Below are 24,630 nucleotides of genomic sequence, written 5' to 3'. Positions count from 1 at the left end.
ATAGAAATTTTAATAGAAATTATTAAATTTGTTAATGTAAGTGATTAAATTCATATAATTTAAATGTGTTTGGAATGTTTAAGTTGGGAAATTTATTTAAATATTTAAAAATGCATTTGTTGAAAGTTGCTGTTTTGGAAGATCCCCCATTCAAAGAGAAGAAAAGGCAATACTGGGACATTGGGCTTAAGTCGATTGTTGGTTCCCCGAATATTTGGGAATCGGACCGATATGAGGTGCAGTCAAAAAAATGATCGCACCTATATCCATCCAATTCGCCAATATCAATCCACAAAAAGATAGCCATACTGGGATGGTATTGCAATGCACTTTGAAAGATCCCGGATTTGGAGAGAAGAAAAGCCAATACGGGGATGGTATTGCGATATTGATAGGAGGTACTTTTCTATTCTATTATAGAGAACATTTTTCAAATACACTAACTTTAACTAACTTGGATCATTGTTCAAATACACTAACATAATTAAGAATAGAGTTGAAGGCATTTGGAAAAAGCAGAATGGTAGTCCCTAAGGGATGCTTTCTGTAGAACTATTTTAGATGAAACAAGTCATGTAAGGTGTTCCGATACTAGAGGACGACCATGTTTTTTCATCAATCTATTGACGTGTGAGATACAACCTATGAGCTTAGATATTGGTGGCCTTAAGTGGTTTATCAGGCCACAACGCTGTTTCTAATTGAATTGCTATGTTTGGTTTGGGCCGGTTCATACCCCCATCAACTTCAAATTTCAAAATCCCCATTAACCATGTAATACATTAAGGAATTTATAACTTTATAAGCAAGGAGGACAAGTTGAAACTTGCCCCCACTCTTCCTTAAAATAAAACAGGAGTTTCAAGCAGGTTGAGGGTGAGCCTGCAATAAATTAGATATGTGACTACTTGTAGAGAACCTAAAAAATTTATCTCTACAAGCACTGATTTTCTATTTTATGTTCAATTTTCCATCTCATCAGACCATCTCAAGTTGGACAGCTAAAAGCTGGAATCTACAAGGTTCTATTGTAATTTGTGGTAACTTCTTTTCTATAGGATACCCTGTTCTAATTTTCTCATAGAAGAAGAAAATGCTTTGAAACATAGGCTTGAAATCTGAATCAGTCAAGGGTCAACTCAGATGGACTTGAAATTATAGACCAATCTGATTTTAATGACTTAGTTGACTGAAAAATAGTTAAATATTTAAATTTTAATTAACTTTGGGCACAAAACTTATAACAATACAAATCTCTCTCTACTTGAACTATTGAAAAAGGTGTGTAAGCTTGTTGTTGGTTGCAATTTAAGGTTCTTTGATTTTGGGAGTTTTGGAAGTGATATTTCTCAAGAATTCTTTTCCTATGTTAAATGCATCTTACTAGAACAAATGCTAAGAACAAGTGTTAGGAAGACTTTTTGATATGAATTGGATCCTAAGCACTCTCTAAGTTTTCATAAACTCGTTCAAATTATGCCAAACAAATTCAAGTCTTAGAAAGATCAAGCTATTAGAAGGAATCCTCGTGATAGTTGTAATTGTGATCAGCGCAGAGCAATGAGGACCCTCGGTTGAGTGCGTAGATCGTTGTCCCATGGTAACGCTCATTGGTGCAAATTGGAAAAACTAGAGGCTAATTCAAGAAATGGGGGCAGTTTCTAATACACGATTAAGGGTGTCCCCCTCAGTGAAGGAAAGCCCTGAAGTACTCAGACCCGAAATGGCTATGAAATACAGAAAATTAATAAATTCAGTTCTGTGGATTCCACAAAACCGGTAGGATATCGGAAGGCCTCGAGGCAGTAAGCAGTTTTGACCGAGTCCCGCCCGATGGCACACATTGAGTGACACACGTCCGGCGAAAGAGAGAGAAAACTACTCACATTAGACGGGTAAAAATCACCCTACTTACCCGCCCAATATGAACGACGACTGTAAGATCTGGGGGACCCAGATCATCGGCAAAGGTGCGTCCCGATAAATGACCAGATTTGAAAAGGTTGTAAAGTAAGATTACATTGGATTTGAAGTCCGACGTGGACGACGAGTTGGCAAAAGATTCGTGTTTTACGGGCATCTTGGAGAAAACAGAAATAATGACCATTCAAATGTGTCCAAGGAACTTGACGCACTCAACCATTACATAATAGGTAGCCACCTCCCTGTGAATCATTACACAGTGATGATGATGCAAAACAGGGGAGTTCGAACGGACAGAGGCAGGAAAACCAAAATGCCCGGAAGCGGAAATGAACTAACAGAAAGAAGACTGGATTTAAAGCCATGAACTGATAGAAGCAGACAGAGACACAGAGAGGAGTTAGTTAGACGCAGAAAGATAAGAGGAGAGAACAAAGAGAAGAAGCCGAGCTGACCTGAGGGCAACATCAAGCTAGATAGAGCTAGAGAGAGTCAGAGAGTCCGTGCACTCCAGAGAAAGCTTGAGAGGTTCAAGCGAGCTCCTCGGCATAGGCCTGTCATGTATGAGTTTCATATTGGACTCATACTACTGTGACCAGTAGAGGTCAAGTACCAGTAAGGAGAGTCTATGCACTCCAATGCTATTGATTCATATTTGTTGAGTGAGACTCAAATTGAGCTCACTATTGTAAAGAAACTCTGCTTTGAAAACATAATAGAGAGGCCACCATTGAAAGTTGGACCACGAGACGTAGCCCAGCATCATTGGGTGAACTCTTTATTAAACTTGTTGTATTACATGTTTCTCCTATTATGCTTTCTCTAACTGCCTCAGTGTCTATGTATTTTACAATCTTATTGATCCATTGCATAAAGTAACATAGGCACATCCATGCACATGAGTCTATAATACCTTTAATTCTTTGTCTTGGATAAATTCCAGATCAAGTGGTATCAGAGCTCTAGGTTACCAAGGTTAGACAAGCTTGTGTTGGATTTTGTTGTTGAAGGCTAACTAGATCAAAGCTTAAATTAGGAGAAGGAGAGTTGGTTAAAACTAACCCTGAAATTGGAAGAGTCCACTCTAAGAGGAAAATATCAAAAGAAAACCTCTTGGAATCAGACTCCCAGTTCATGGATGGTTTCCTGACCATGAAAGCTATGATGGAGGAAATGTATAGAGAATTTAAGAAAGGTAGAGTTGAAGATTCATCAAACTCCAAACAAGATAAAGGAGCAAAAGAATCTCTCCTCCATGACCACTCTAAAGGCAAAGGGAAAGAATAAAAACTTCCCACACCTCCTAGTAGCCCTGAAAACAAAAAGAAAACATCTTTGATTAAATTAGATGTTAAATTTGATTTATCGATATATGATGGAGAGTTGACTGCAGAGAAGTTGGATAATTGGATTAGAGAGATTGATGTTTATTGCAGAGTGTAGAGCATTGATTCAGACAAGAGTTAGATTCAGCTGGCCAGCCTACGCCTTGGAGGCACTGCCTTGGTATGGTGGGAAGGCAGGACAAAAGTTAACATGAAGAAACATGGTAAAATTCTTTATGTCTGGAGTGACTTTGTTTCTGCAATTAAAAAGCAATTCTATCCACTAGCCTATATGCAGCAAGCCATGATGAGCTGGCAAACTATTCGCCAATTAGAAGGAAAAAGTGTACAAAGTTAAAGTCAAGAATTTAGGAAAATAGCTTTGATTCTAGGAATTTCTTTAGACTCACCTGAAACTCTGCTGAAGTATATAGGTGGTTTACACAGCTACTTAAGGCACACTATTCGCATGTTTAATCCCACTAGCATAGATGAGGTATTTGTTCAAGCTACACATCTAGAGGCTAGAGGAAAGAATGTGAACCCAGAAGTTGGGGTATCATCAAAACCCACTGCAAGAAAAAGCAATGAAAAGAGAAAACATAAATGGAAAGAGAGGAAGGCCAATACTGTACAAAATACCAAGTCTTCATGCACTCATTTTAAGAAGGATGGGTATGATGATAAACACTGTTGGATCTTGCATATAGAGCTGAGACCCAAGAAATTCGAGGGCAAGAAGAAGAAGACTGCTGCAACTATTCAAAAGGATTTGGGGTCAGACTCAGGAGATGAAACAACAATCACAACCACAGGTATAAAAGGTAAAAATTCTGAAGCATCTACTAGTAATTCTACACAATCTATTGATAATGAAAAAAATGAGAGGAAAATACATGAGTGTTTTCATATTAGAGTTATTTCCAAGAATTAAAAGATTTATAGTTTGTTTGATAGTGGCTCACAAGTAAATTTAATTTCTGAAGCAATTGTAAAGAAGTTGGGATTACTAACCACACCTCACAAAAAGCCATATCCATTAGGTTGGTTATGTGATAAAGCACAGCTACAAGTGACTAGACAATGTAAACTTAGGTTTTCTTTTGGGTCAACATTTGTAGACGATGTTGAGTTAGATATAGTTTCTTTGGATATATGTGGAATTGTTTTAGGAAGTCCTTACTTGTATGATAGAAAAGCTATTTTCTATAGAGCTAAGAACAAGTATCAACTCGTCAAAAATGGAATCGAATGTATTGTAAGAGCTCATAAACCCAAGAATAATTATACTCTCATAAACTTAGGGCAGATGAAAAGAATTGTAAATTCATGCAAACAATTTTTATTGATGGTTGTAAAGGAAAAAAAACCTGATCAAACCAATGTATTTGAAGGTTTTGATGCTAAACATCAAGCTGATTTAGAAAAAGTTGTTTCAGAATATGATATATTGTTTCAAGATCATAAAGGTCTGCCACCCAAAAATGAAATAGTACATGATATTAATTTGTAGCAAGATGCTCCATTTCCTAACATCGGAATGTACAGGTTGTATGCTTTAGAGAATGCATAAATCAAGAAGCAGGTACAGGAGCTACTTTAGAAGGGGTTCATCAGACCTAGCACATTACCATGTGGGTATCCAATTGTCTTGGTGAGAAAGAAAGATGGCTCATGGAGAATGTGAATTGATTATGGAGCACTGAATAAGATAACGATCGAAAATCGTTATCCCCTTCCTCGCATAGATGATCTATTGGATCAATTAAAGGAAGCTGTTTATTTTTCCAAGTTGGACTTGCATAGTGGCTATAATCAGGTCAGAGTTGCAGAGCAAGATGCATGGAACACTGCTTTCAAAACAAAACAGGGATTGTATGAGTGGTTGGTTATGCCTTTTGGCTTAACTAATGCTCCTGCTACTTTCATGAGAATAATGAATGATGTACTCAGACCTTTTCTTGATGATTTTGTCATTGTATATTTGGATGACATTCTTATATTCAGTAAAACATGGGAAGAACATTTAAAGCATGTTAATTAGACTCTAGATGTTTTGAAAAAATAAAATATCTATGTTAAGCTCTCAAAATGTGAATTTGGCAAAACATCTTTGAATTATTTGGGTCATATTGTAGGGGGTGGTGAATTGAAGATAGATCCCTCTAAGGTTGCAGTCATTGTAAACTGGCCTAAACCCAAATCTACTACAGAAGTTAGAAGCTTCTTAGAAGCAACACATTATTAGATAAATCTTATTTCTAACTTTTCCTTAATTGCAACTCCCTTGCATGCTTTAACAGGATTGAACAAGGTGTTTCAGTGGGGAGGCAAACAACAAAAAGCCTTCAACACCTTGAAAGAAAAGATCAGTACAACACCAGTACTAGCACTGCCCGATCTTCAAAGACCATTTGAGATTGAAACAAATTCTAGTGATTATGCTATGGGAGCAGTGTTGATGTAGCACGGTAAACCCATATGTTATCATTCTGAGACATTTAATTCTATAGTAGTTAACTATCCCACATATGATAAAAAATTGTATGCATTAGTACAGAGTGTGAAAAAGTGGAAACATTACTTAATGGGCAAAGAAACAGTTATACATACTGATCATCAACCACTTCAATATTTACACTCCCAAACTAAGTTGCAACAATCAAGACATTATGGATGGATGGATTTTCTACAACAGTTTCATCTAGTCATCAGTTATAAAAAGGGCATACACAATAAAGTTGCAGATATGTTGTCCAGTCCAATCATAAATGAATCCACTATAATTAAGCATAATTCAGTATTGCATGAAAGCTACATTGAACAATATGCTCAAGATACAGATTTTAAAGATGTATATGCAACTTTAAGTCATGGAAAACAAGTAGAAGAATTGGATTATCATGTTAAGGACCAGCTCTTATATCATTTTGGGAAGCTATGCATTCCACAAACTGAAAGAGTAAAGATAATTCAAGAGGTACACACTTCTCTAATATCACTTTGGTGTAAGTAAAACAGTTGCACAGCTACAAAGAATTTGTTATTGGCCAAAAATGAATGAGACAGTTTCTAGATATGTAAGAGGGTGTACCATGTGTGCTAAAAGTAAGCTCAACAATAGAAATCTAGGCTTGTACACTCCACTACCAGTTCCTTCTCATCCTTGGGAAAGTGTTTCCATGGACTTCGATGGAGGACTGCCTAAATCTAGGAAAGGTCATGAATATTTATATGTTGTTGTGGATAGGTTCAGCAAAATGTGTATTTTAATACCTTGTAACAAACAGATTGCAACTGAACAAACTGCAGAGTTGTTCTTTCATCATGTATGGGTTCATGTTGGATTACCCACTTCCATTATATCTGATCAAGATATCTGATTTGTTGGGAAATTTTGGTCAAGTTTGTGGGAGTTGATGGACACCAAGCTAAAGAAGAGCAAAACTTTTCATCCGCAAACAAATGGCCAAATAGAAGTAGTCAACATGATAGTGATCTAGTTGCTCAGAGGCAGTTGTAGCAAGCATCCCAAGCTTTGGGATGAACACTTATGTTATGTGCATCATTCTTACAACCAAGCTAAACATTCTTCTACTCAGAGATCTCCTTTTGAGACCTGTTTTGGTTTTACACCAAGGTCTCCCTTGGATTTTGTCTTTGATAAAGACATAGCGGTTGATGGACACAATGATGTGGACGAGGCAACCAAGTTCATTGATCAAATGCAAGAGATTCACTAGGCAGTACAGGAACAGCTGGAAATGATCCAAGCCAAGTATAAGGCAAGGCATGACAAGCATGAGATGGAGCATAGTTTCCAAGTTGGTGATCAAGTCTGGCTGTATATCAGCAAAGACAGAATGCAAGGTGAAGGTAAGAAGTTGAAGCCAATAAGGTATGGACCTTTCAGGATACTTGAGAAAATTGGTGAGAATGATTTTTGCCTTGATTTACCAGCTTACATGCACATCTACTTAGTTTTTAATGCAGATAGCTTGAGATTATTTGAACCTTCATTAATTGAAGATCCCAAAGAGCAGAGTCAATTTCCTTCTATTGATGATCTTTTGCCTGAATATCTTAATGAATTGCAGGAACATACAGTTTTGGATAGGAAGGTGAGAACTATGTGCAAAGGGGATGTTGAGTACCTTAGGATTGGACTCAAAGGTTCAAAACCAAGCAGTGCAAAAATGGATATAAATTGGGCAAGTGAGGAATCAATACCCTCACTTGATTGATGCTTAAAAATATACTTTTGGGGTCCAAAATCTTTTTCAGTGGGAAGGCCATGATCCGAATTGGATCCTAAACACTCTCTAAGTTTTCATCAACTCATTCAAATTATGCCAAACATATTCAAGTCTTAGAAAGATCAAGCTATCAGAAGGAATCATTGTGATAGTTCCAATTGTGATCAGCGCGGAGCAACGAGGACCCTCGGTCGAGCGCGCAGACCGTTGGCCCATGGTAACGCGCACTGGCGCAAATTGGAAAAACCAGAGGCTAATTCAAGAAATGGGGGTGGTAAAGCACTAATCGCGTATCGCAGGGTGTTCCCCTCAGTGAAGGAAAGTCCAGAAGTGCCCGGAACCGAAATGGCTATGAAATGCAGAAAAGTAATAAATTCGGTTCCGTGGATTCCACAAAATCGGCAGGATATCGAAAGGCCTCGAGGTGGTAAGCAGTTTTTACTGAGTCCTGCCTGATACCACACACTGATTGACTTGTGTCCTGCGGAAGAGAGAGAAAACCACTCACATCAATGGGTAAACGTCACGCTACTTACCCGCCCGATATGAACGACGACCGTAAGATCTGGGGGACCTAGATCAACGATGGAGGCGCATCCCGATAAATGAAGGGATTTGACAAGATTGTAAAGCAAGATTACATGGGATTTTGAAGTCCGACGTTGACAACGAGTTAGCAGAAGATTCGTGTTTCGCGGGCATCTTGGATCAAACGGAAATAATGACCATTCAAATGTGTCCAAGGAGCCTGACGCACTCAACCGTTATAGAATAGGTGGCCACCTCCCTGTGAAGCATTACACAGTGATGATGACGCAGAACAAGGGAGTTCGAACAGACAGAGGCAGGAAAACCAGAACGCCGGGAAGCGGAAATGAACTGACAGAAAACAGACTAGATTTAAAGCCATGAACTGACAGAAGCAAACAGACACAGAGAGGAGTTAGTTAGACGCGGAAAGCTAAGAGGAGAGAACAGAGAGAAGCCGAGCTGACCTGAAGGCAGCATTGAGCCAGACGGAGCCAGAGAGAGTCAGAGAGTTTGTGCACTCCAGAGAAAGCTTGAGAGGTTCAAGCAAGCTCCTCGGCATAGCCCTGTCATGTATGATTTTCAGATTGGACTCATACTACTGTGACCAGTAGAGGTCAAGTACCAGTAAGGAGAGTATGTGCACTCCAATCCTACTGATTCATATCTATTGAGTGAGACTCAAATTGAACTCACTGTTGTAAAAAAACTTTGCTTTGAAAACATAATAGAGAGGCCACCACTAAAATTTGGACCAGGAGACATAGCCCAGGAGCATTGGGTGAACTCATTAAACTTGTTGTATTACATGTTTTTCCTGTTATGTTTTCTGTAACTGCCTCAGTGTCTATGTAATTTGCAATCTTATTAATCCATTGCATAAAGTAACATAGGCACATCCATGCACATGAGTCTATAATACCTTTAATTCCTTGTCCTGGATAAATTCCAGATCACTTTTGCAAGTTGTAATGGCCCAGAGTTCTGTACTTATTTTTGTAAAGATTAGCATTATCAATCAATAAGACAAGTTTTTCTCCATTAACTACAAATCATAATATTAAGGATGATTCTTTTGGCAATTCTACAGAGTTTATACCACTGGTGTTATAGCTCGAGCAAGAGATGTATTTAAAGCCCATCATTTCCTTATTTTGGGTTTTAATACCTTCTTCCTGAAGGTTATGAAATTACAATTCCTTCATAGGAACTCCCAATAAGAAAACAACCAGTTGAATTTAACTAAGCAATAAATTATGTTAATAAAATAAAGGTAATACAAATGATCAATAAATTATGTTAATAAGATCAAGGTCATGGTGATGTAATTCTTTGATATTTGAAAGCTATGCATTATTTACAACCTAATTTATTGTAACCATATGTGTTTTTGAAATGGTCAATTGGTATAGGATATCTAGTTCGAAAATTCATGCCTTGAAAAATTCAAGGTTATGAGCATTTTTACTTACACTTTTAGTTTATTGTTTTTAGATAAGGTTTTAAAATGATGAACAAGTATATAAGAACTTTTTGGATATACCAGATATATATTTAAAAGGGAATAGACTTTTTGGTTTTATATGTAGGTGGAAAAATTGTTTTATAGTCATCAATATTTACTAGAGAAATTTATATATTATTTTACCAATTTACATTTTTTTCTACTACACTGCACATGTCCAACACCCATTCCCAATGTAGAGTGCACATGTTACTAGACTACACATGTCCAACCACATTCCCAATGTAGACTGTACAGGTTACTAGACTGAACCTATCCAGCCCCCATTCCCAATGTGCAAGCTGATGCAAGACCATACATGTCCAACCGCCATTCCGAATGTGCCAGCTTATGCAAGACCATCTTCTCGACACATCTTGTTCTTTAGGTTTGTTTATATTGTATTTTTTAGTAATGATTTTAGCTTCTTATAATGGCTTCCATGAGTTGATTGTGTGTCTTTTTGGGTTTTTTACTAAAAGAAAAACCAGTTATTTTACAAAATAATTTCCTTGGAAATAAAATTATTAAATATAAAAGACTTCCATGGAGATAGAGAATGAACATTGTAACAAGGGTGAGAAAGAAAAATATCAAAAAGAAAATTGAGAAAAAAAGAGAAAGACAAAGGTGAAAATGATTAGCACATAATTGAGATAAAGAATTGTATGAGAATTGTATGCCATCTATCCTCTACATCATAAGAGGAAATATTTTGGAATGTCCGAGGAATCCACTCCCATGCTGATTCAAACAAGGAAGTTGGAGGGTGTGCTTGAAAACAATGTCTTCAAAACATTGCCATACAAGATAGTAATAGTTTAAGGAGAGAGTAATACTCAGATTCTCCCTTGAAGCTATACGAGCTAAGTCAAGTTAAGTTGATTCTCCTTGAAATAGTCTTTTTAGGTTATCACACTTATGTTTGGATGTTCAATGTAGGGTTGCATGGGTCCTTTTAATCCTATATTAACTGGATGCGTCCTTGTTGCACCTACAACCTCTTAACAATGGAAAACTATTGCAAGTTTCATAATTCTCCCCCGTTAAATCCACTTTTTTACACACATACACACCCAAATGCTTCTATCAACACGGGATTAAAGGAAGTACCATTAATAAATAACACAAGGTGAAATTATTCCACTTCAATAATAAACATTTACCCCACACAACTGAATTATGGTTCATTAAAGCTTTAAAGCTTCTATTATTTCACTTTCATTTCAGTTTATAATTTTGTTTGGTTCATATTTCAAACATCATAATACTCAATCTATATCGTGTTAGTCTGTCTAGTTGCTTGATGGTTTTATAGCATCTATTTATAGTATCTTAAAGATAAGTAAGTTTTTAAAATTTCAAAAAGTTGGTTGATTATTTTTGTAAATTTATATGTACAAGAATTGGGTTTTCTTTGAGAGAATAAAACCAAAGTTCAGACAAAATACATATAAAGAGTTCTTGAAATGTATTTATTTACACATTCACTCTATAATCAATTGAAAACAAATGTAAAGACTGATATGTTGCCTGGTAAGCTAGCCCTGTAATTACTTATGATTTTTTTTTCATCTTTAAGCACACTAGTAGAGTAGGACCTATATTATAAAAAATTACTTTTAGTGTAGCTTTTACAATTTTGTGTTTTAACTACTAAATAGAAAATTTGTTTTAGGTAGTTCACATTTACGGAAATTATCCAAATATTTGGATGAATTCAATGAAATTGTTTCTTAGACTGCAAACCATGGTAATTATCTCCAACATTCATATAATACTTTTCTTATTGTAGTACTTTTCCGACCTCATTAATTTTTAATTGGGTATTCATCATAGTTTTGTTACATGGTTGTTTAAATATCTCCTCTAATTGTTTGGAATATTGATTAGAGTGTTATTTTCTTATCTTGTTCAGCTAAGATCTATATTGCTTCCCTGTCTTGTAACTACTGTACTGATGGTGACCTTGGGCACTAGTGAAAGTGGGCTTTTATGAAATTTAACCTTGATTATTTATGTTGTATTAATGAAATTATTGTTTAAACCTCTGCAATGATGGTCAGTTTAAATATTTGTTTTGTGCTCGTATTTGAATTATTTCTTTCCCTCTAAGAAATGTTTGCCTTATTTGAATACCATTTGGTGTCAAATAATTGCAGATGTTGACTTAGGAGTAGGGGATGTACAAAATGTTTAACGATGGAGATCGGTAGGGAAACAATATGGACTATGATAGGGAGACGGAGAAGGAAAAAGAGAGAATCAAAGAAGAAGATCGTGAAAGAAATAGGGAAAGAGAAAAATATTAACTAGCATTTGCACCAGATGTTGCAAAGGAAACGCCGTAAGGCATAAAATGCGGAAATTCATTATCCATGCAGTGTGTACTCACTAGAAATACTGGAGGAAAAATGAAGGTGAACATCTCTTATATTTTGTGTAAAGGAAGCGTGTCGCTCTTGAACATGACACTTATTTATTGCTCATGTCAGGTTTGGGATATCCTCACTTCATCACTTGCCTTCCTGGCTTTGGTAAATCCATTTTTCCTATCATCTGATTATACTACCTCGTCATCATGACCTCTGATCCCATGTTGAGTCAAATGGTGCCAAACTCTAGATTCGTGTCATCGATATGTTCAAGAGAAGTCCTATCTATAGTTTTTACCACTTATACATTGTCTTACCTTTCTGCCACAGTCCTGAATCAAACTTACCTACTTGACTATATCCTTTGTTTCATATCAATGATGTGGGATACATTATGGCCCTCCTTTCACAGATCACTTCCTATCGACTTCAGCTCATTATCCAGGAAGATGATCTAGAAACTCACTTCTAATACGTTGGAGCTTGCATGCCTCAATGGCAAGTTCTTCTCATTCAAAAATAGGTTCACATTATTAGCTTTTGATCGAATTATTCTACAAGTGTTTGACTTCATCTTCATTATCTACACTTTTGGATTTTTCTTATTATACCTTGAGAGCCATTTTCATTATTAGTGGTTTCTCTTGTGCATGTTAATGGTTTACATCATTGACCAGTAATCAGGTGGTTTTCTATCATGTTCAACTTCGACACATCTATTCGCATGCTAGAATTCATACATTGATCGAATCGGGACAAACCTCAAGACCCTAGGTTCCATCTGATAAAACCTAGGTTGTGTGGAGTTGTGAGTTATTCATGATTGTACACGTGCTTATACAGATGGTTGCGACCATATCGTGGGTCCATATATATGATCCTTTTTACTCGGATGGTTGCACCCATACTGTGGATTCATGTACTATTAGATGCCTATTCATGTATCATTAGGCATGTTTATGTCATAGATGTCAGATATGTATATGTATATGCTTGAATTGTGGGTCTCCTCACGATGTTTTTCTGGTCCTTTCCTTGACTTGTAAATTATTTCACCCATCACTCCCTGTGCTTTCTTCATGCTTTAGGGGGCATCTGTTACATAGTATTTTGTCACACCTCCTATCCACTTCCTGTTACACATCCCAAAATGCCAAAATATTGACAACTGTGTAGTGTACTCATCATGAAACACATACTGAAACATCCCCGAAGAATGGAAGAAAAACTGCACCAAGTCAATTATGGAGAAGGTTGACTGAAACCCTAAATTTCAGGGCCAACACTCGTTGCTCCACTGCTTGCCTGTGTTGATGGCAGGTTTCAATTCTTCGACCTAGCTCTGCCAACGCGGGTTTTGATATGAAAACGTGTGTTGAACCTCTTCTGGTAGGTTTTCTCAAAATGGAGGAGAATCTTCGTATGCTGGAAACTTCGAGAATCAACGAGCTAGATGTTGTTGGGTAGAGATATGGTTGAGCTCTCTCATTTGGAGCTCCTTAGCTTACCTTTAAGGGCCTTCCCCTTGAGATGTGGACCTTCCTCCCTCTTTTTTGGATCCCTAACTCCCTCGCCCTTCCTATAAATCAAATCCCCTCCATTCCCAAATGGTTGGTCATTGATATCCTGCATTCCTATGATGAGATTATGCCTAAATGTTGCCCATCTAACTTGGAGAAGGAGTGATTAAAGAGTATTGGCTTGGACTTGGACATCCACCAAAAGGAGGTCTCCAACATCAAGGCAATCGTTGTATGCTTCCCATTTTCTATTCATTAATATATACATCAAATGTTCACTTTCCATCAATGTCTAAATATTTATGCATTTAGCTTGATATTCCTTGATCTATCAAGTAGTTAATGTTTGATATATATTATGTATGCTCTGGTATCTCGTATTGTCCTTTGATCTCTCTTGCAGGTATTCAGATGTAAGGCATAAGCATAGAGCGAGCCTAGAAGCTAAGGGATCGAAGCCATCACCAAAGGATTGAGCAATTAGCATCATAGTGAGGTTGTAGAAATTTTGAATAATTTAACACATATTCACAGAGATTATCCTGATCATACAATTATAAGCAGAACATGTATAATACATAATCTCCTCTACGTTGATCATTAATTTACAGAAGCAGAAACATTCACAGGTACACATAGAAGCATCAATCACTATCAATCACTATCTGGGGGAAAGCATCTCGCTAAAAACCCCACACTATCTGTATATTATATTGATTGAATCATGTAACAATACATAGTACAATACTCCTCACAAGTACTCAGTACTATCTCCACATGCTACACACAATACAGCTCAGATCTGATCTCCAAATCTATTCCACTTCTTGCCTGCCTCTCCAGCTCAATACCTGCTCAAGAACTGATGAGAATGGCTTACCAAACTTGTATTTGACCTGCAAATAATCACTCACACTCTGTTGGACGTGAGCACAAACTACAATTCTTGATATTGGCCAATTCATTGTCATTGATATTGGCCAATTCATTGTCATTGGCAAATCATCATGCACAACTATAGTCACACTCATAGCAATCTGATCCTCTAACACCTGTCCCTGCTGAACTGAACATGCACTGACATGCAATTGAGTTAACTGATGTATTCTATAGTTGCATTATGAGTTAATAACTTGTGAATTAATTAATAACTAATTCACCCAACTCATCTCTAGTCTATTGATCAGTTAGACTAAATACAACTAGTTTAACAAAGTTAAACTGAACACAACTCCATCAACTGCACCTCCAGTCCACTAAACTCAACTCACTTGAGTTCTAACTGAAGTCCTGCATGCAAATATTAGTCATCCCATAGGTAACCACATATTTCCCTCTGGGATCTGCATGTACCACATCCGTAGCTCATCCTCAAGTGCTCAAAGAGAATAAGATCAAGTTTATAGTCCAAATATTATTATGAGACAATAATATTTGACTTTTCTATTTTTGACAGCCAGTCTAAAAATAGACTTTGATCACTCACACTGTGATCACCCACACTGTGGTCACCCACACTGTGGTCACCCACACTGTGATCACCCACACTGTGATCATCCACACTGTGATAAAAAATAGAACTTGTTCCATAATTTTCCTGTGGACCCACTTAGTGAAGGCGACTCTTTTCATTAAGATCCATCATCTTGTTGCATTCTCAACAAGCATTTCTTGTTACACACTTTTCAACAGGTTTCTCCCTCTCTTTGCATTTTTAAACATAACCTAGGAAAGTGTGCATTAGTTTGTTAAGTTTATTGCTAGACCCACTCATTGGGATAAAGAGATTGCCTCTATTTGCAAATGGGATTTATCTTCACAACACTCAGGGATTGGACACCTGGAGGTGTTGGGTTTCTCCTAGAGGTGCTATGGCACCTGAGGAAGTCAGCAAGGTCCTGTTGTGTCAACTCCATTTCCTTAAGGGCATCTAGGAGGTTGAGTCATATCATAGTAGCCATTCATCTCATGTTTACCCCGAGTAAGCCGATGAAAGTGGGTAGTTGTGAGAGGATGTATGTTACAATCTTTATGCATATGGTGAATTTAAAATTTAAAATCAGATATATATATATATATATAGATAGATATATCGTCCCCAACTTGTCGTCCCTTGGAAAATTTGTGGGTGTGTTATAGCCACACTGAAAAATTGTCCCCTCGTCCTTGTTATCCCCAAAGGAAGTGCAACATAGCTATAGTAAGTTGAATGGTATCATTCAACTAATTTAATTCCATATCATATGAGACCAACAAAGTTATAAATTACTCTAATTACCTGATTAATAAAACCATTTAGCATACCTAAAAAGTATTAAAAAAATGATACAAGATAACTCACTAAAAGTCTATACTGGCAATTTCCCCTATAAGGTGCAAAGATACACCTAACAAATATGCAACCAAATGTCAACTAACAAGAAACCAAATATGAACTAACATGCCCATTAACATGTTGAAATACTAACTTCTCTTACAAAAATATATAAATTAAATTATTCCAACAAACTTCAGTTAAAAATAAATAAAAAGTAAAAATGTAAATATCATAATCAATGGTGAATACAACATTCAAACTTCAACGCAAAACACAATGACAAGTGAAAACTCAAATATCACAAACTTCATCACAAAAGAAAATGACAAGTGAAAACTCAGATATCATACTCATTTATGAAAGCAAAATAGTTTTGCATTAGTAATATCATCTTTAATGAAGTCTCCCAGCCACAAATACAAAGAACAACCCTTATATGTTTTGTAAAGTACCTTGGGTTTAAAAAAAACGATAAAGGGGCAAGATATAACCACTGTTGGACAATTGTTTCATTTTATTGGGAAACACACATATCTAAACTTTAAAAATATTTTCATATGGTTACCTTATATCTATCCGTGAGCATAGTTCATTTACCACTAGACAATGTATTGACGAAGACAAGCCTAGAACTATCGAACCCTTCCCCAGAACATCCCGAGTTTTTTTCATCTTCGTTATGGCTCATGGTGATGAAGAGCTTCTCACTTGCATTATCGTTGTTGTTCCTAAAGGGACTCCCGAGTATGCAGCTAAGGTGGACATGTGGTTGTGGGGCACTTCAAGTGGCGATATTGATAACATTGACATCTCTTCTAGTGGATCGAAAGCTGAGGTGGGCATGTGATTGCATGCATTTTAAGTGGCGATATTGACTACATTCTCATCTCTTACATCGGATCGACAAGTAGTTTAGTGCATGAAATATGTAAAATGAAATCACAAGGCATAGAACCCCGGCAGCAGCGATAACGCATCCCCTAGGGAGTAAAAAGCTTGATGACAACAATTATCCCTTTATTGACTGCAAAGGCATGAAAGATTCACCTATAAATCTTTTAAAAAGAAAATCTCTATGCAATATATATTTATAAATAAGTTTATCAAATTATATACATTTCATCATTACCATTCATTATCATCATCATAAGCAATCCATATAAAGAAATTGTTTTTTCTTAAAAAAAAATTAATTTTTAATATTAATTTTTTCATATATTTAAATTTTAATATCAAATATAAAAATAAAACTTTATTCTAAAATAAAACTCGTTGAAACAAAAAGTTAAATGAACAATGATATTCTTCATAAAATAAAACTTTGGAATCCCTCTCTTGCACCCTTTTTAAGTTATGAATTATATGATTTGAAATTTAACTAAAAAATAAAATTTCGTCGAATGAACCCCCAATGTATTTTATCAAAATTTATATTTTATAAGGGAAAGAAAATTTACATAGAATCTTTTTACTAAAATAAATAGATAAGGTGTTGAGAGTGTCATCCCCACAATATTAAATTCTTTTTTATATTATCCATGGAATGAGTTTTGGGGGAAATTCTGGTGTATGTAGTTAGCACAATTTTATATTGATGAAATGTTTTTAAATGTTTTTTTACTGCTTAATTTATTTGGGTCAAGTTAGTTGACATTATAACTTAATTTTGATATTATAACTTAATTTTTAAGTTGGTATCAACCATTCTTACAATCACTCAATTTTATAGACTTAACAAGATTTGAGGCATGTTATTTGGAGTTTTTATTTTTTTAATTTAACTAAACTTTACAGACTTAACAAGAATTAACTTATTTTTTAAGGTAGTATCAACAATCAATAGACTTAACAAGATTTGAGGCATGTTATTTGGAGTTTTTATCTTTTTAACTTAACTAAATTTTACAAACTTAACCAGAATTGAGACATATTATTTGGAATTTTTATCTTTCTCATTTAATTCAGTAAGAATTAAGACATCTTTACTTTTTATTTTTATTATAACATACCAACATGCCACTTTACATAAATAGAAACTTTATCATAAAATATCAACATGTCATTTTATAGAAATAGAAACTGTGCAAAAAATGAGGGCACATTAGTGGGACTACTGTAAAGCAATTCCAAACACCAAAACTCCAAAAGTAAATTTTTCTTATTCACTCAAATTAAACACATGTGATACTTCTTACAAAATTTTGATTCATTAAAAGAAGAGGTTTTATGAGCTTTACAAACACCAAAACTCCAAAAGTAAATTTTTCTTATTCACTCAAATTAAACACATGTGATACTTCTTACAAAATTTTGATTCATTAAAAGAAGAGGTTTTATGAAATCCTGTTTGGTGAGGACTTTAGAATTGAACTGGATACTGGGAGGGTTAGGGTATGTTTAGCACTGTTTACAGGTTGAAGATTTGTTTCGTTCAATGCAAAACGGTAACTCAGGGAAGTTTAGGGAGTCTGACCTGCTTTCTCCATAGTTGTTGCATATGTGTTGGACAGTGATGCAAAATATTTACATGCTGAAATAGTTAATACAATGGTGTTGCACAGCCATACAGAATATGGAGATGGAGAAATAACTCACATCAATTGCATAATTCCACAAACCACTTCACAGATGTCACTGTAAGCATCCTAGTTGAAGTAAAGTGATTGAATTCGCTTTAAGCATCATAGTTGGAATAAAGTGATTGAACTATTTTAGTCGAAATGAAGTGATTGAACTATTTTGTTTGAACCTTAAGTTACAACTGCTTCTTCTTATGATTGAACTATTTTGTTTGAACCTTAATTTACAACTGTTTCTTCTTAGTTTTGGTTAATAAACAGAGACTATGGTAATCCTGTGGTGGTGGTAGTCGCTCGTGGATCGCTCCACCTCAGAAGATTTTGAAGCCTTTCTACTTCAGTAGCCATATCCCCCGCCATGGTCTGTATTCGCCCAGCAGACTCCCGGATTCGATCATATCGCATTCTCACAACGTTAGAGGCTTTGCTAGTGGGGAATGTGTCGAATTCTTCACCGATTTCGTCAGGATGAACCAGTTCGGCCTGGAAGAGGCTTGTGTCCATATCGAGTGAGTGCCGTGGACGGAAACGAAATTGCCATAAGCCAATCAGGAACATGCAGAGGAAGACGGTAGGAAGAATTAGCTCTAGGTACCAGATGAGAATCAAGAAGAGGATGTGCACCAGGACGGTGGTTGCAGGGTTTTTCCAGAGGCATATATCGTTAAACGATCGCCCTACCGCTGTGAGAGGAGCCAGGATATTCATTATGCGGAAGAATTCCGCCTTACTGCGGCGCATGCTCCACATATGTGAATCCACATCCATGATATACTCCACCACTTCTCTCCTCAGAGGAGGCTCGGCTCGGCTCAGCTGCATTGCCACTATCCGCATTGCCTGGTATGTCAAATGGTCAAACTGCCTTAGAGAAAGGGGACAAAGATGATGCATCTTCGGCAGCAATGTCTGTGTATAAATCAGCATCATGTTCATCAGAGACGAACAGGAGAAACGAAAAGCCAGATGAAGCTCGCCCACCTTCAGGACTCCTGAGGGATTAAACCTCAAAAGAGGATAGGCATGCGTGTATACGCGATCTGTTTCGAGAGTCGAAAGGCGGATTCGAACCTTACCGATCCCGGCATCTTTCACGGATGCTGAAGACTTTTCGTCTCCTTGAAGATGGCAATCGTCAAAAACACAAACAGTCATTACTGTACAGGGATCATAAACTTCCCAGGTATATTGCACATTCCATTTTGGACTCAAGGTATCAATCATAGTCCTGGTACGAACCCATTTCTGTCCATATTTTGCAACGCAGTAAGCATCCATTCTGTGTCGTCCATCTTTGCACTTCGTAGGAAGCAAGTTCTGAGCGCGCAAGATCTCAACCTGCAAAATACCAATGTTAGGCTTCCAGAGACGCTCGTCGGTCGGCCTCACATCGCCACTGTAATGAATAGGCTCGTCCAGCACATGATAGCCCCCATCTAAAGACAATCTCAGATAAATTCTACTCGCGGACTCCACTTCTTTCTTCTTCGACTTTCCCTCCCCCGGAGCAACAGCAGGGTTGTCAAGTCTGAACCATCGAGGATTCACAGGCTTATCATCCAGTCGTTTGTCTATGTTATTCACATGAATCGTTACTCTCCCAAGAATTTCATATTCCTTAACAACGCGTTCAGAGTAATATTCCTTAACAAAACTCTGCACGAACGCTTCTCTGCAGGTCCCCGCCCTCGTCAACATCCCCGCCCTCCTCTACATCAAACGTTGATATCCACGAGTCATGACGGGTTCGATAACGGTTTTCTTAATGTTTTAAAATATTTCTTATTAAATTGTACGGCTGATTTTATTTCAATCGTCTAACAAAAAGATCGGACGAATACCATTAAGACAGAAAGGCATATGGGGGAGTTCATCTCAGAGGGAAACGCCGTAAAATTTACAACTGTTTCTTCTTAGTTTTGGTTAATAAACAGAGACTATGGTAATCCTGTGGTGGTGGTAGTCGCTCGTGGATCGCTCCACCTCAGAAGATTTTGAAGCCTTTCTACTTCAGTAGCCATATCCCCCGCCATGGTCTGTATTCGCCCAGCAGACTCCCGGATTCGATCGTATCGCATTCTCACAACGTTAGAGGCTTTGCTAGTGGGGAATGTGTCGAATTCTTCACTGATTTCGTCAGGATGAACCAGTCCGGCCTGGAAGAGGCTTGTGTCCATATCGAGTGAGTGCCGTGGACGGAAACGAAATTGCCATAAGCCAATCAGGAACATGCAGAGGAAGACGGTAGGAAGAATTAGCTCTGGGTACCAGATGAGAATCAAGAAGAGGATGTGCACCAGGACGGTGGTTGCAGGGTTTTTCCAGAGGCATATATCGTTAAACGATCGCCTTACCGCTGTGAGAGGAGCCAGGATATTCATTATGCGGAAGAATTCCGCCTTACTGCGGCGCATGCTCCACATATGTGAATCCACATCCATGATATACTCCACCACTTCTCTCCTCAGAGGAGGCTCGGCTCGGCTCAGCTGCATTGCCACTATCCGCATTGCCTGGTATGTCAAATGGTCAAACTGCCTTAGAGAAAGGGGACAAAGATAATGCATCTTCGGCAGCAATGTCTGTGTATAAATCAGCATCATGTTCATCAAAGACGAACAGGAGAAACGAAAAGCCAGATGAAGCTCGCCCACCTTCAGGACTCCTGAGGGATTAAACCTCAACAGAGGATAGGCATGCGTGTATACGCGATCTGTTTCGAGAGTCGAAAGGCGGATTCGAACCTTACCGATCCCGGCATCTTTCACGGATGCTGAAGACTTTTCGTCTCCTTGAAGATGGCAATCGTCAAAAACACAAACAGTCATTACTGTACAGGGATCATAAACTTCCCAGGTATATTGCACATTCCATTTTGGACTCAAGGTATCAATCATAGTCCTGGTACGAACCCATTTCTGTCCATATTTTGCAACGCAGTAAGCATCCATTCTGTGTCGTCCATCTTTGCACTTCGTAGGAAGCAAGTTCTGAGCGCGCAAGATCTCAACCTGCAAAATACCAATGTTAGGCTTCCAGAGACGCTCGTCGGTCGGCCTCACATCGCCACTGTAATGAATAGGCTCATCCATCACATGATAGCCCCCATCTAAAGACAATCTCAGATAAATTCTACTCGCGGACTCCACTTCTTTCTTCTTCGACTTTCCCTCCCCCGGAGCAACAGCAGGGTTGTCAAGTCTGAACCATCGAGGATTCACAGGCTTATCATCCAGTCGTTTGTCTATGTTATTCACAGGAATCGTTACTCTCCCAAGAATTTCATATTCCTTAACAACGCGTTCAGAGTAATATTCCTTAACAAAACTCTGCACGAACGCTTCTCTGCAGGTCCCCGCCCTCGTCAACATCCCCGCCCTCCTCTACATCAAACGTTGATATCCACGCGTCATGACGGGTTCGATAACGGTTTTCTTAATGTTTTAAAATATTTCTTATTAAATTGTACGGCTGATTTTATTTCAATCGTCTAACAAAAAGATCGGACGAATACCATTAAGACAGAAAGGCATATGGGGGAGTTCATCTCAGAGGGAAACGCCTTACGGCGTAAATATCAATACTTTTATACTTCCAAGCAAAGATAAATCTATGAACAAGTTGATTTCTGAGTTTGACTGGTCCAATTGCGAGCGTTGTACACCTAGTTACTATTTTCTTCCCAAGAATGTAAGAAATCAATGATGTTTTAATGTTTCCTAAGACACGGTGAAGCCTATTTTATTCCTCTTGGAAATGCATATAAAAATGTGATGCCTAACAACATGATTAAAGTTGGTTTTGAACCGAGATCAGTTTCAGTGTTTTGCATTATATAAAATCCGTTTCCACATACGGCACTTGTCTTGCAGCAGAGTTACTGAATGATAATTGGGTGATTGTGACGTCTGGTACTGAGGATTAATCCTACATGAATCAGTGTGAAAAAATCCTTTTTGGTTGTGAGGATTATAGGTATTACTATATTTGTTAAGATATTGTGTACACTATAGGAGCATCTATTTTGGGATTTAAGGTCCTTTCTGTTCGTAATTAATAAGACAATTAAATGGAGTAAAACTATAAACAAGTAGAAGGTCAAACGAATGATACTTCTCGCATGCTGTGTACAGGGAAATCAAAGATGATTCTTTATTCGTTAGTATTATATATCTTTCGTGAGTTTATATATATTAATTAATGTTTGTAATGTGAATTTTTATCTTTGAGTTGGATATGCTCATAGAACCCACAACATCACATATAAGTGTGTAAAAGAGTTGTTGGAAAAGAAGCAAGATAATACAATCAAGTGAGATGGTATCCAAACATAAGACCACTTGAGAGGTTTTCTATTTATTACTCTAAGAGCTTTAATGTGGTACGTTGATTTTTTTTCCTGATTGAGATAAAACTGTCAACTCAATGAAAGAGCACCTACCTTGCTAACAAGAGTTTGGTGGTGTGATTCCATTGCTCTACCATGAATTAATCACTGAAGAAACAATAATACTCATATTCTATATTTAGAAATTTCATATTCTATATTTTGTTTCTAAAGATAATATTTTATTGTCTTTACATAGATAATAACTAGGTTTAAAGATATATTGTCTCTATAGAGACAATGTGTGTTTAATAGTAGCTATAGTCTCTTGAGAGACAAAAGTGAATTGTCTCTTAAGAGACAATAATACTTGTGTTCTATATTATCTTTCTAGAAACAATTTTTCAAGACAATAATTTGCGACACTTGCTTGAATAAGATATTTAAGACAATTTGAAAGTTTCTTATTGTCTTAAGTTAAGGCAATTTACTAAAAAATTATCTTAAAACCCCCTCTATGTATTGATCTAGATTTTCATTAATGTCAATATGGTAATATTCTAGGATACTAAATGATGATATGAAGCCAAGGAGAAGCAGAGTAGATCTGTGAAGAAACAGGAGCAAGAATCTAAGGAGCAAAGAGGTCATTGCAAGCCACGAGAACCAAAATGGAACACATCGACGAAGGTGCATAAACAGTGTTAACGGAAGAGTTAACATGAAATATCGAAGATATTAGAGGAGTTAACATATAAGAGGAGTATTGTAGAATATCAGAGCAGAGAATATCGGAAGTCATAGGAGCTATTAGAGCAGAGAATATCATAGCAGAGCAGAGCTATCACAATAGAGGATATCAGAGCAGAGAAGAGCACCCAGAAGGGTTTAATCTAGCAGAAGGAAAAGACTTTGTTTGTAAGTTGAAAAAGGCATTATATGGGTTGAAACAAGCTCCTGGAGCTTGGTACACAATATTGGATCACTATCTACAACAACAAGGCTTCAAGAAGGGGGTGGTAGGAAGTAATCTCTACATAAAGACGGATGAGGATAAGTTACTAGTCACACTTATCTATGTTGATGATATGATTTTTGCTAGTAATAATGATGAGATGAGCCATGAGTTTGCTAACAATATGTCAAAAGAGTTAGAGATGTCGATGATAGGAGAGTTATCTTACTACAAGTATCTCAAACCACGATAGGCATGTTCATATCTCAAGCCAAATATCTTAAAGACATGCTTAAAAGATATGGAATGGAAGACTGTGCACCCATGAGCACACCTATGACCACAGATTGCAAATTAAGCAAAGATGATGAATCCCCTCCGGTAGATGCAACTCATTACAGGTCAATAATTGGAGCCCTTCTATACTTAAATACTACGAGACCCGAGATTATGTAAGCAGTAGGAATGGTGGGAAGATTTCAATCAACTCCTAAACAATCCCATTTGTTGGCTGTAAAAAGAATTCTCAGATACTTGAAAGGAACTCTTGATATCGGTCTTTGGTACCTTAAGAGCTCAACTCTTACTATGACTGCATACACCGATGCTGATTGGGCCGGAAGTGTTGACAATCGTAAAAGTACTAGTGGAAATGCATTCTTCTTTGGAGATTGTCTAGTATCTTGGCTCAACAAAAAACAAACCTCCATACCACTATCTACAATTGAAGCCGAGTACATAGCTGCCGTAGATTGTTGTACTCAAATAAATCATGGGGACCCTTTCGACAGTCACATATTCCAGAAGTAATAAATCATGGGAATCCTTTTGACAGTATATAATATCGACAGAAAACATATCGGTGGGTTCTATTATATGCCACCTCACAAAACCCTTGATTGCGATTTGATATGCGAACCTGACTGCTCCAATAGAACACGTTCTATTGTTATATCACATCCATCATACCGGAACTGTTGCATAAGAAATTATGTAATGCAAAGGAATGTCACACTCAAAA

General features: G+C 37.1%; 2 protein-coding genes across 2 annotated transcripts; both read right to left on the bottom strand.

The window, feature by feature from the left end:
• Positions 1 to 18,591: 18,591 nt before the first annotated feature.
• Positions 18,592 to 20,025, bottom strand: LOC149189633 (FT-interacting protein 3-like). The gene has a single exon (XM_089410291.1). It carries the CDS (start codon positions 20,023 to 20,025, stop codon positions 18,592 to 18,594), a length of 1,434 nt encoding a protein of 477 aa, XP_089266417.1.
• A 239-nt stretch (positions 20,026 to 20,264) lies between these two features.
• Positions 20,265 to 21,698, bottom strand: LOC149189632 (FT-interacting protein 3-like). Its single transcript, XM_089410290.1, has one exon. It carries the CDS (start codon positions 21,696 to 21,698, stop codon positions 20,265 to 20,267), a length of 1,434 nt encoding a protein of 477 aa, XP_089266416.1.
• Positions 21,699 to 24,630: the final 2,932 nt, after the last annotated feature.

The sequence above is a fragment of the Pinus tabuliformis genome, chromosome 3_1, assembly GCF_031772625.1.
Source record: "Pinus tabuliformis cultivar Carrire ecotype Pingquan chromosome 3_1, CPIR1, whole genome shotgun sequence".
Lineage (NCBI taxonomy): Eukaryota > Viridiplantae > Streptophyta > Pinopsida > Pinales > Pinaceae > Pinus > Pinus tabuliformis.
The sequence above is the reverse complement of the archived record's forward strand: the minus strand, read 5'-3'. Positions and strand labels throughout refer to the sequence as shown.

Bases quoted from the DNA above. Each gene is read 5' to 3' on its own strand.
- LOC149189633 (XM_089410291.1), bottom strand. From the start codon at position 20,025: ATGTTGACGAGGGCGGGGACCTGCAGAGAAGCGTTCGTGCAGAGTTTT.
- LOC149189632 (XM_089410290.1), bottom strand. From the start codon at position 21,698: ATGTTGACGAGGGCGGGGACCTGCAGAGAAGCGTTCGTGCAGAGTTTT.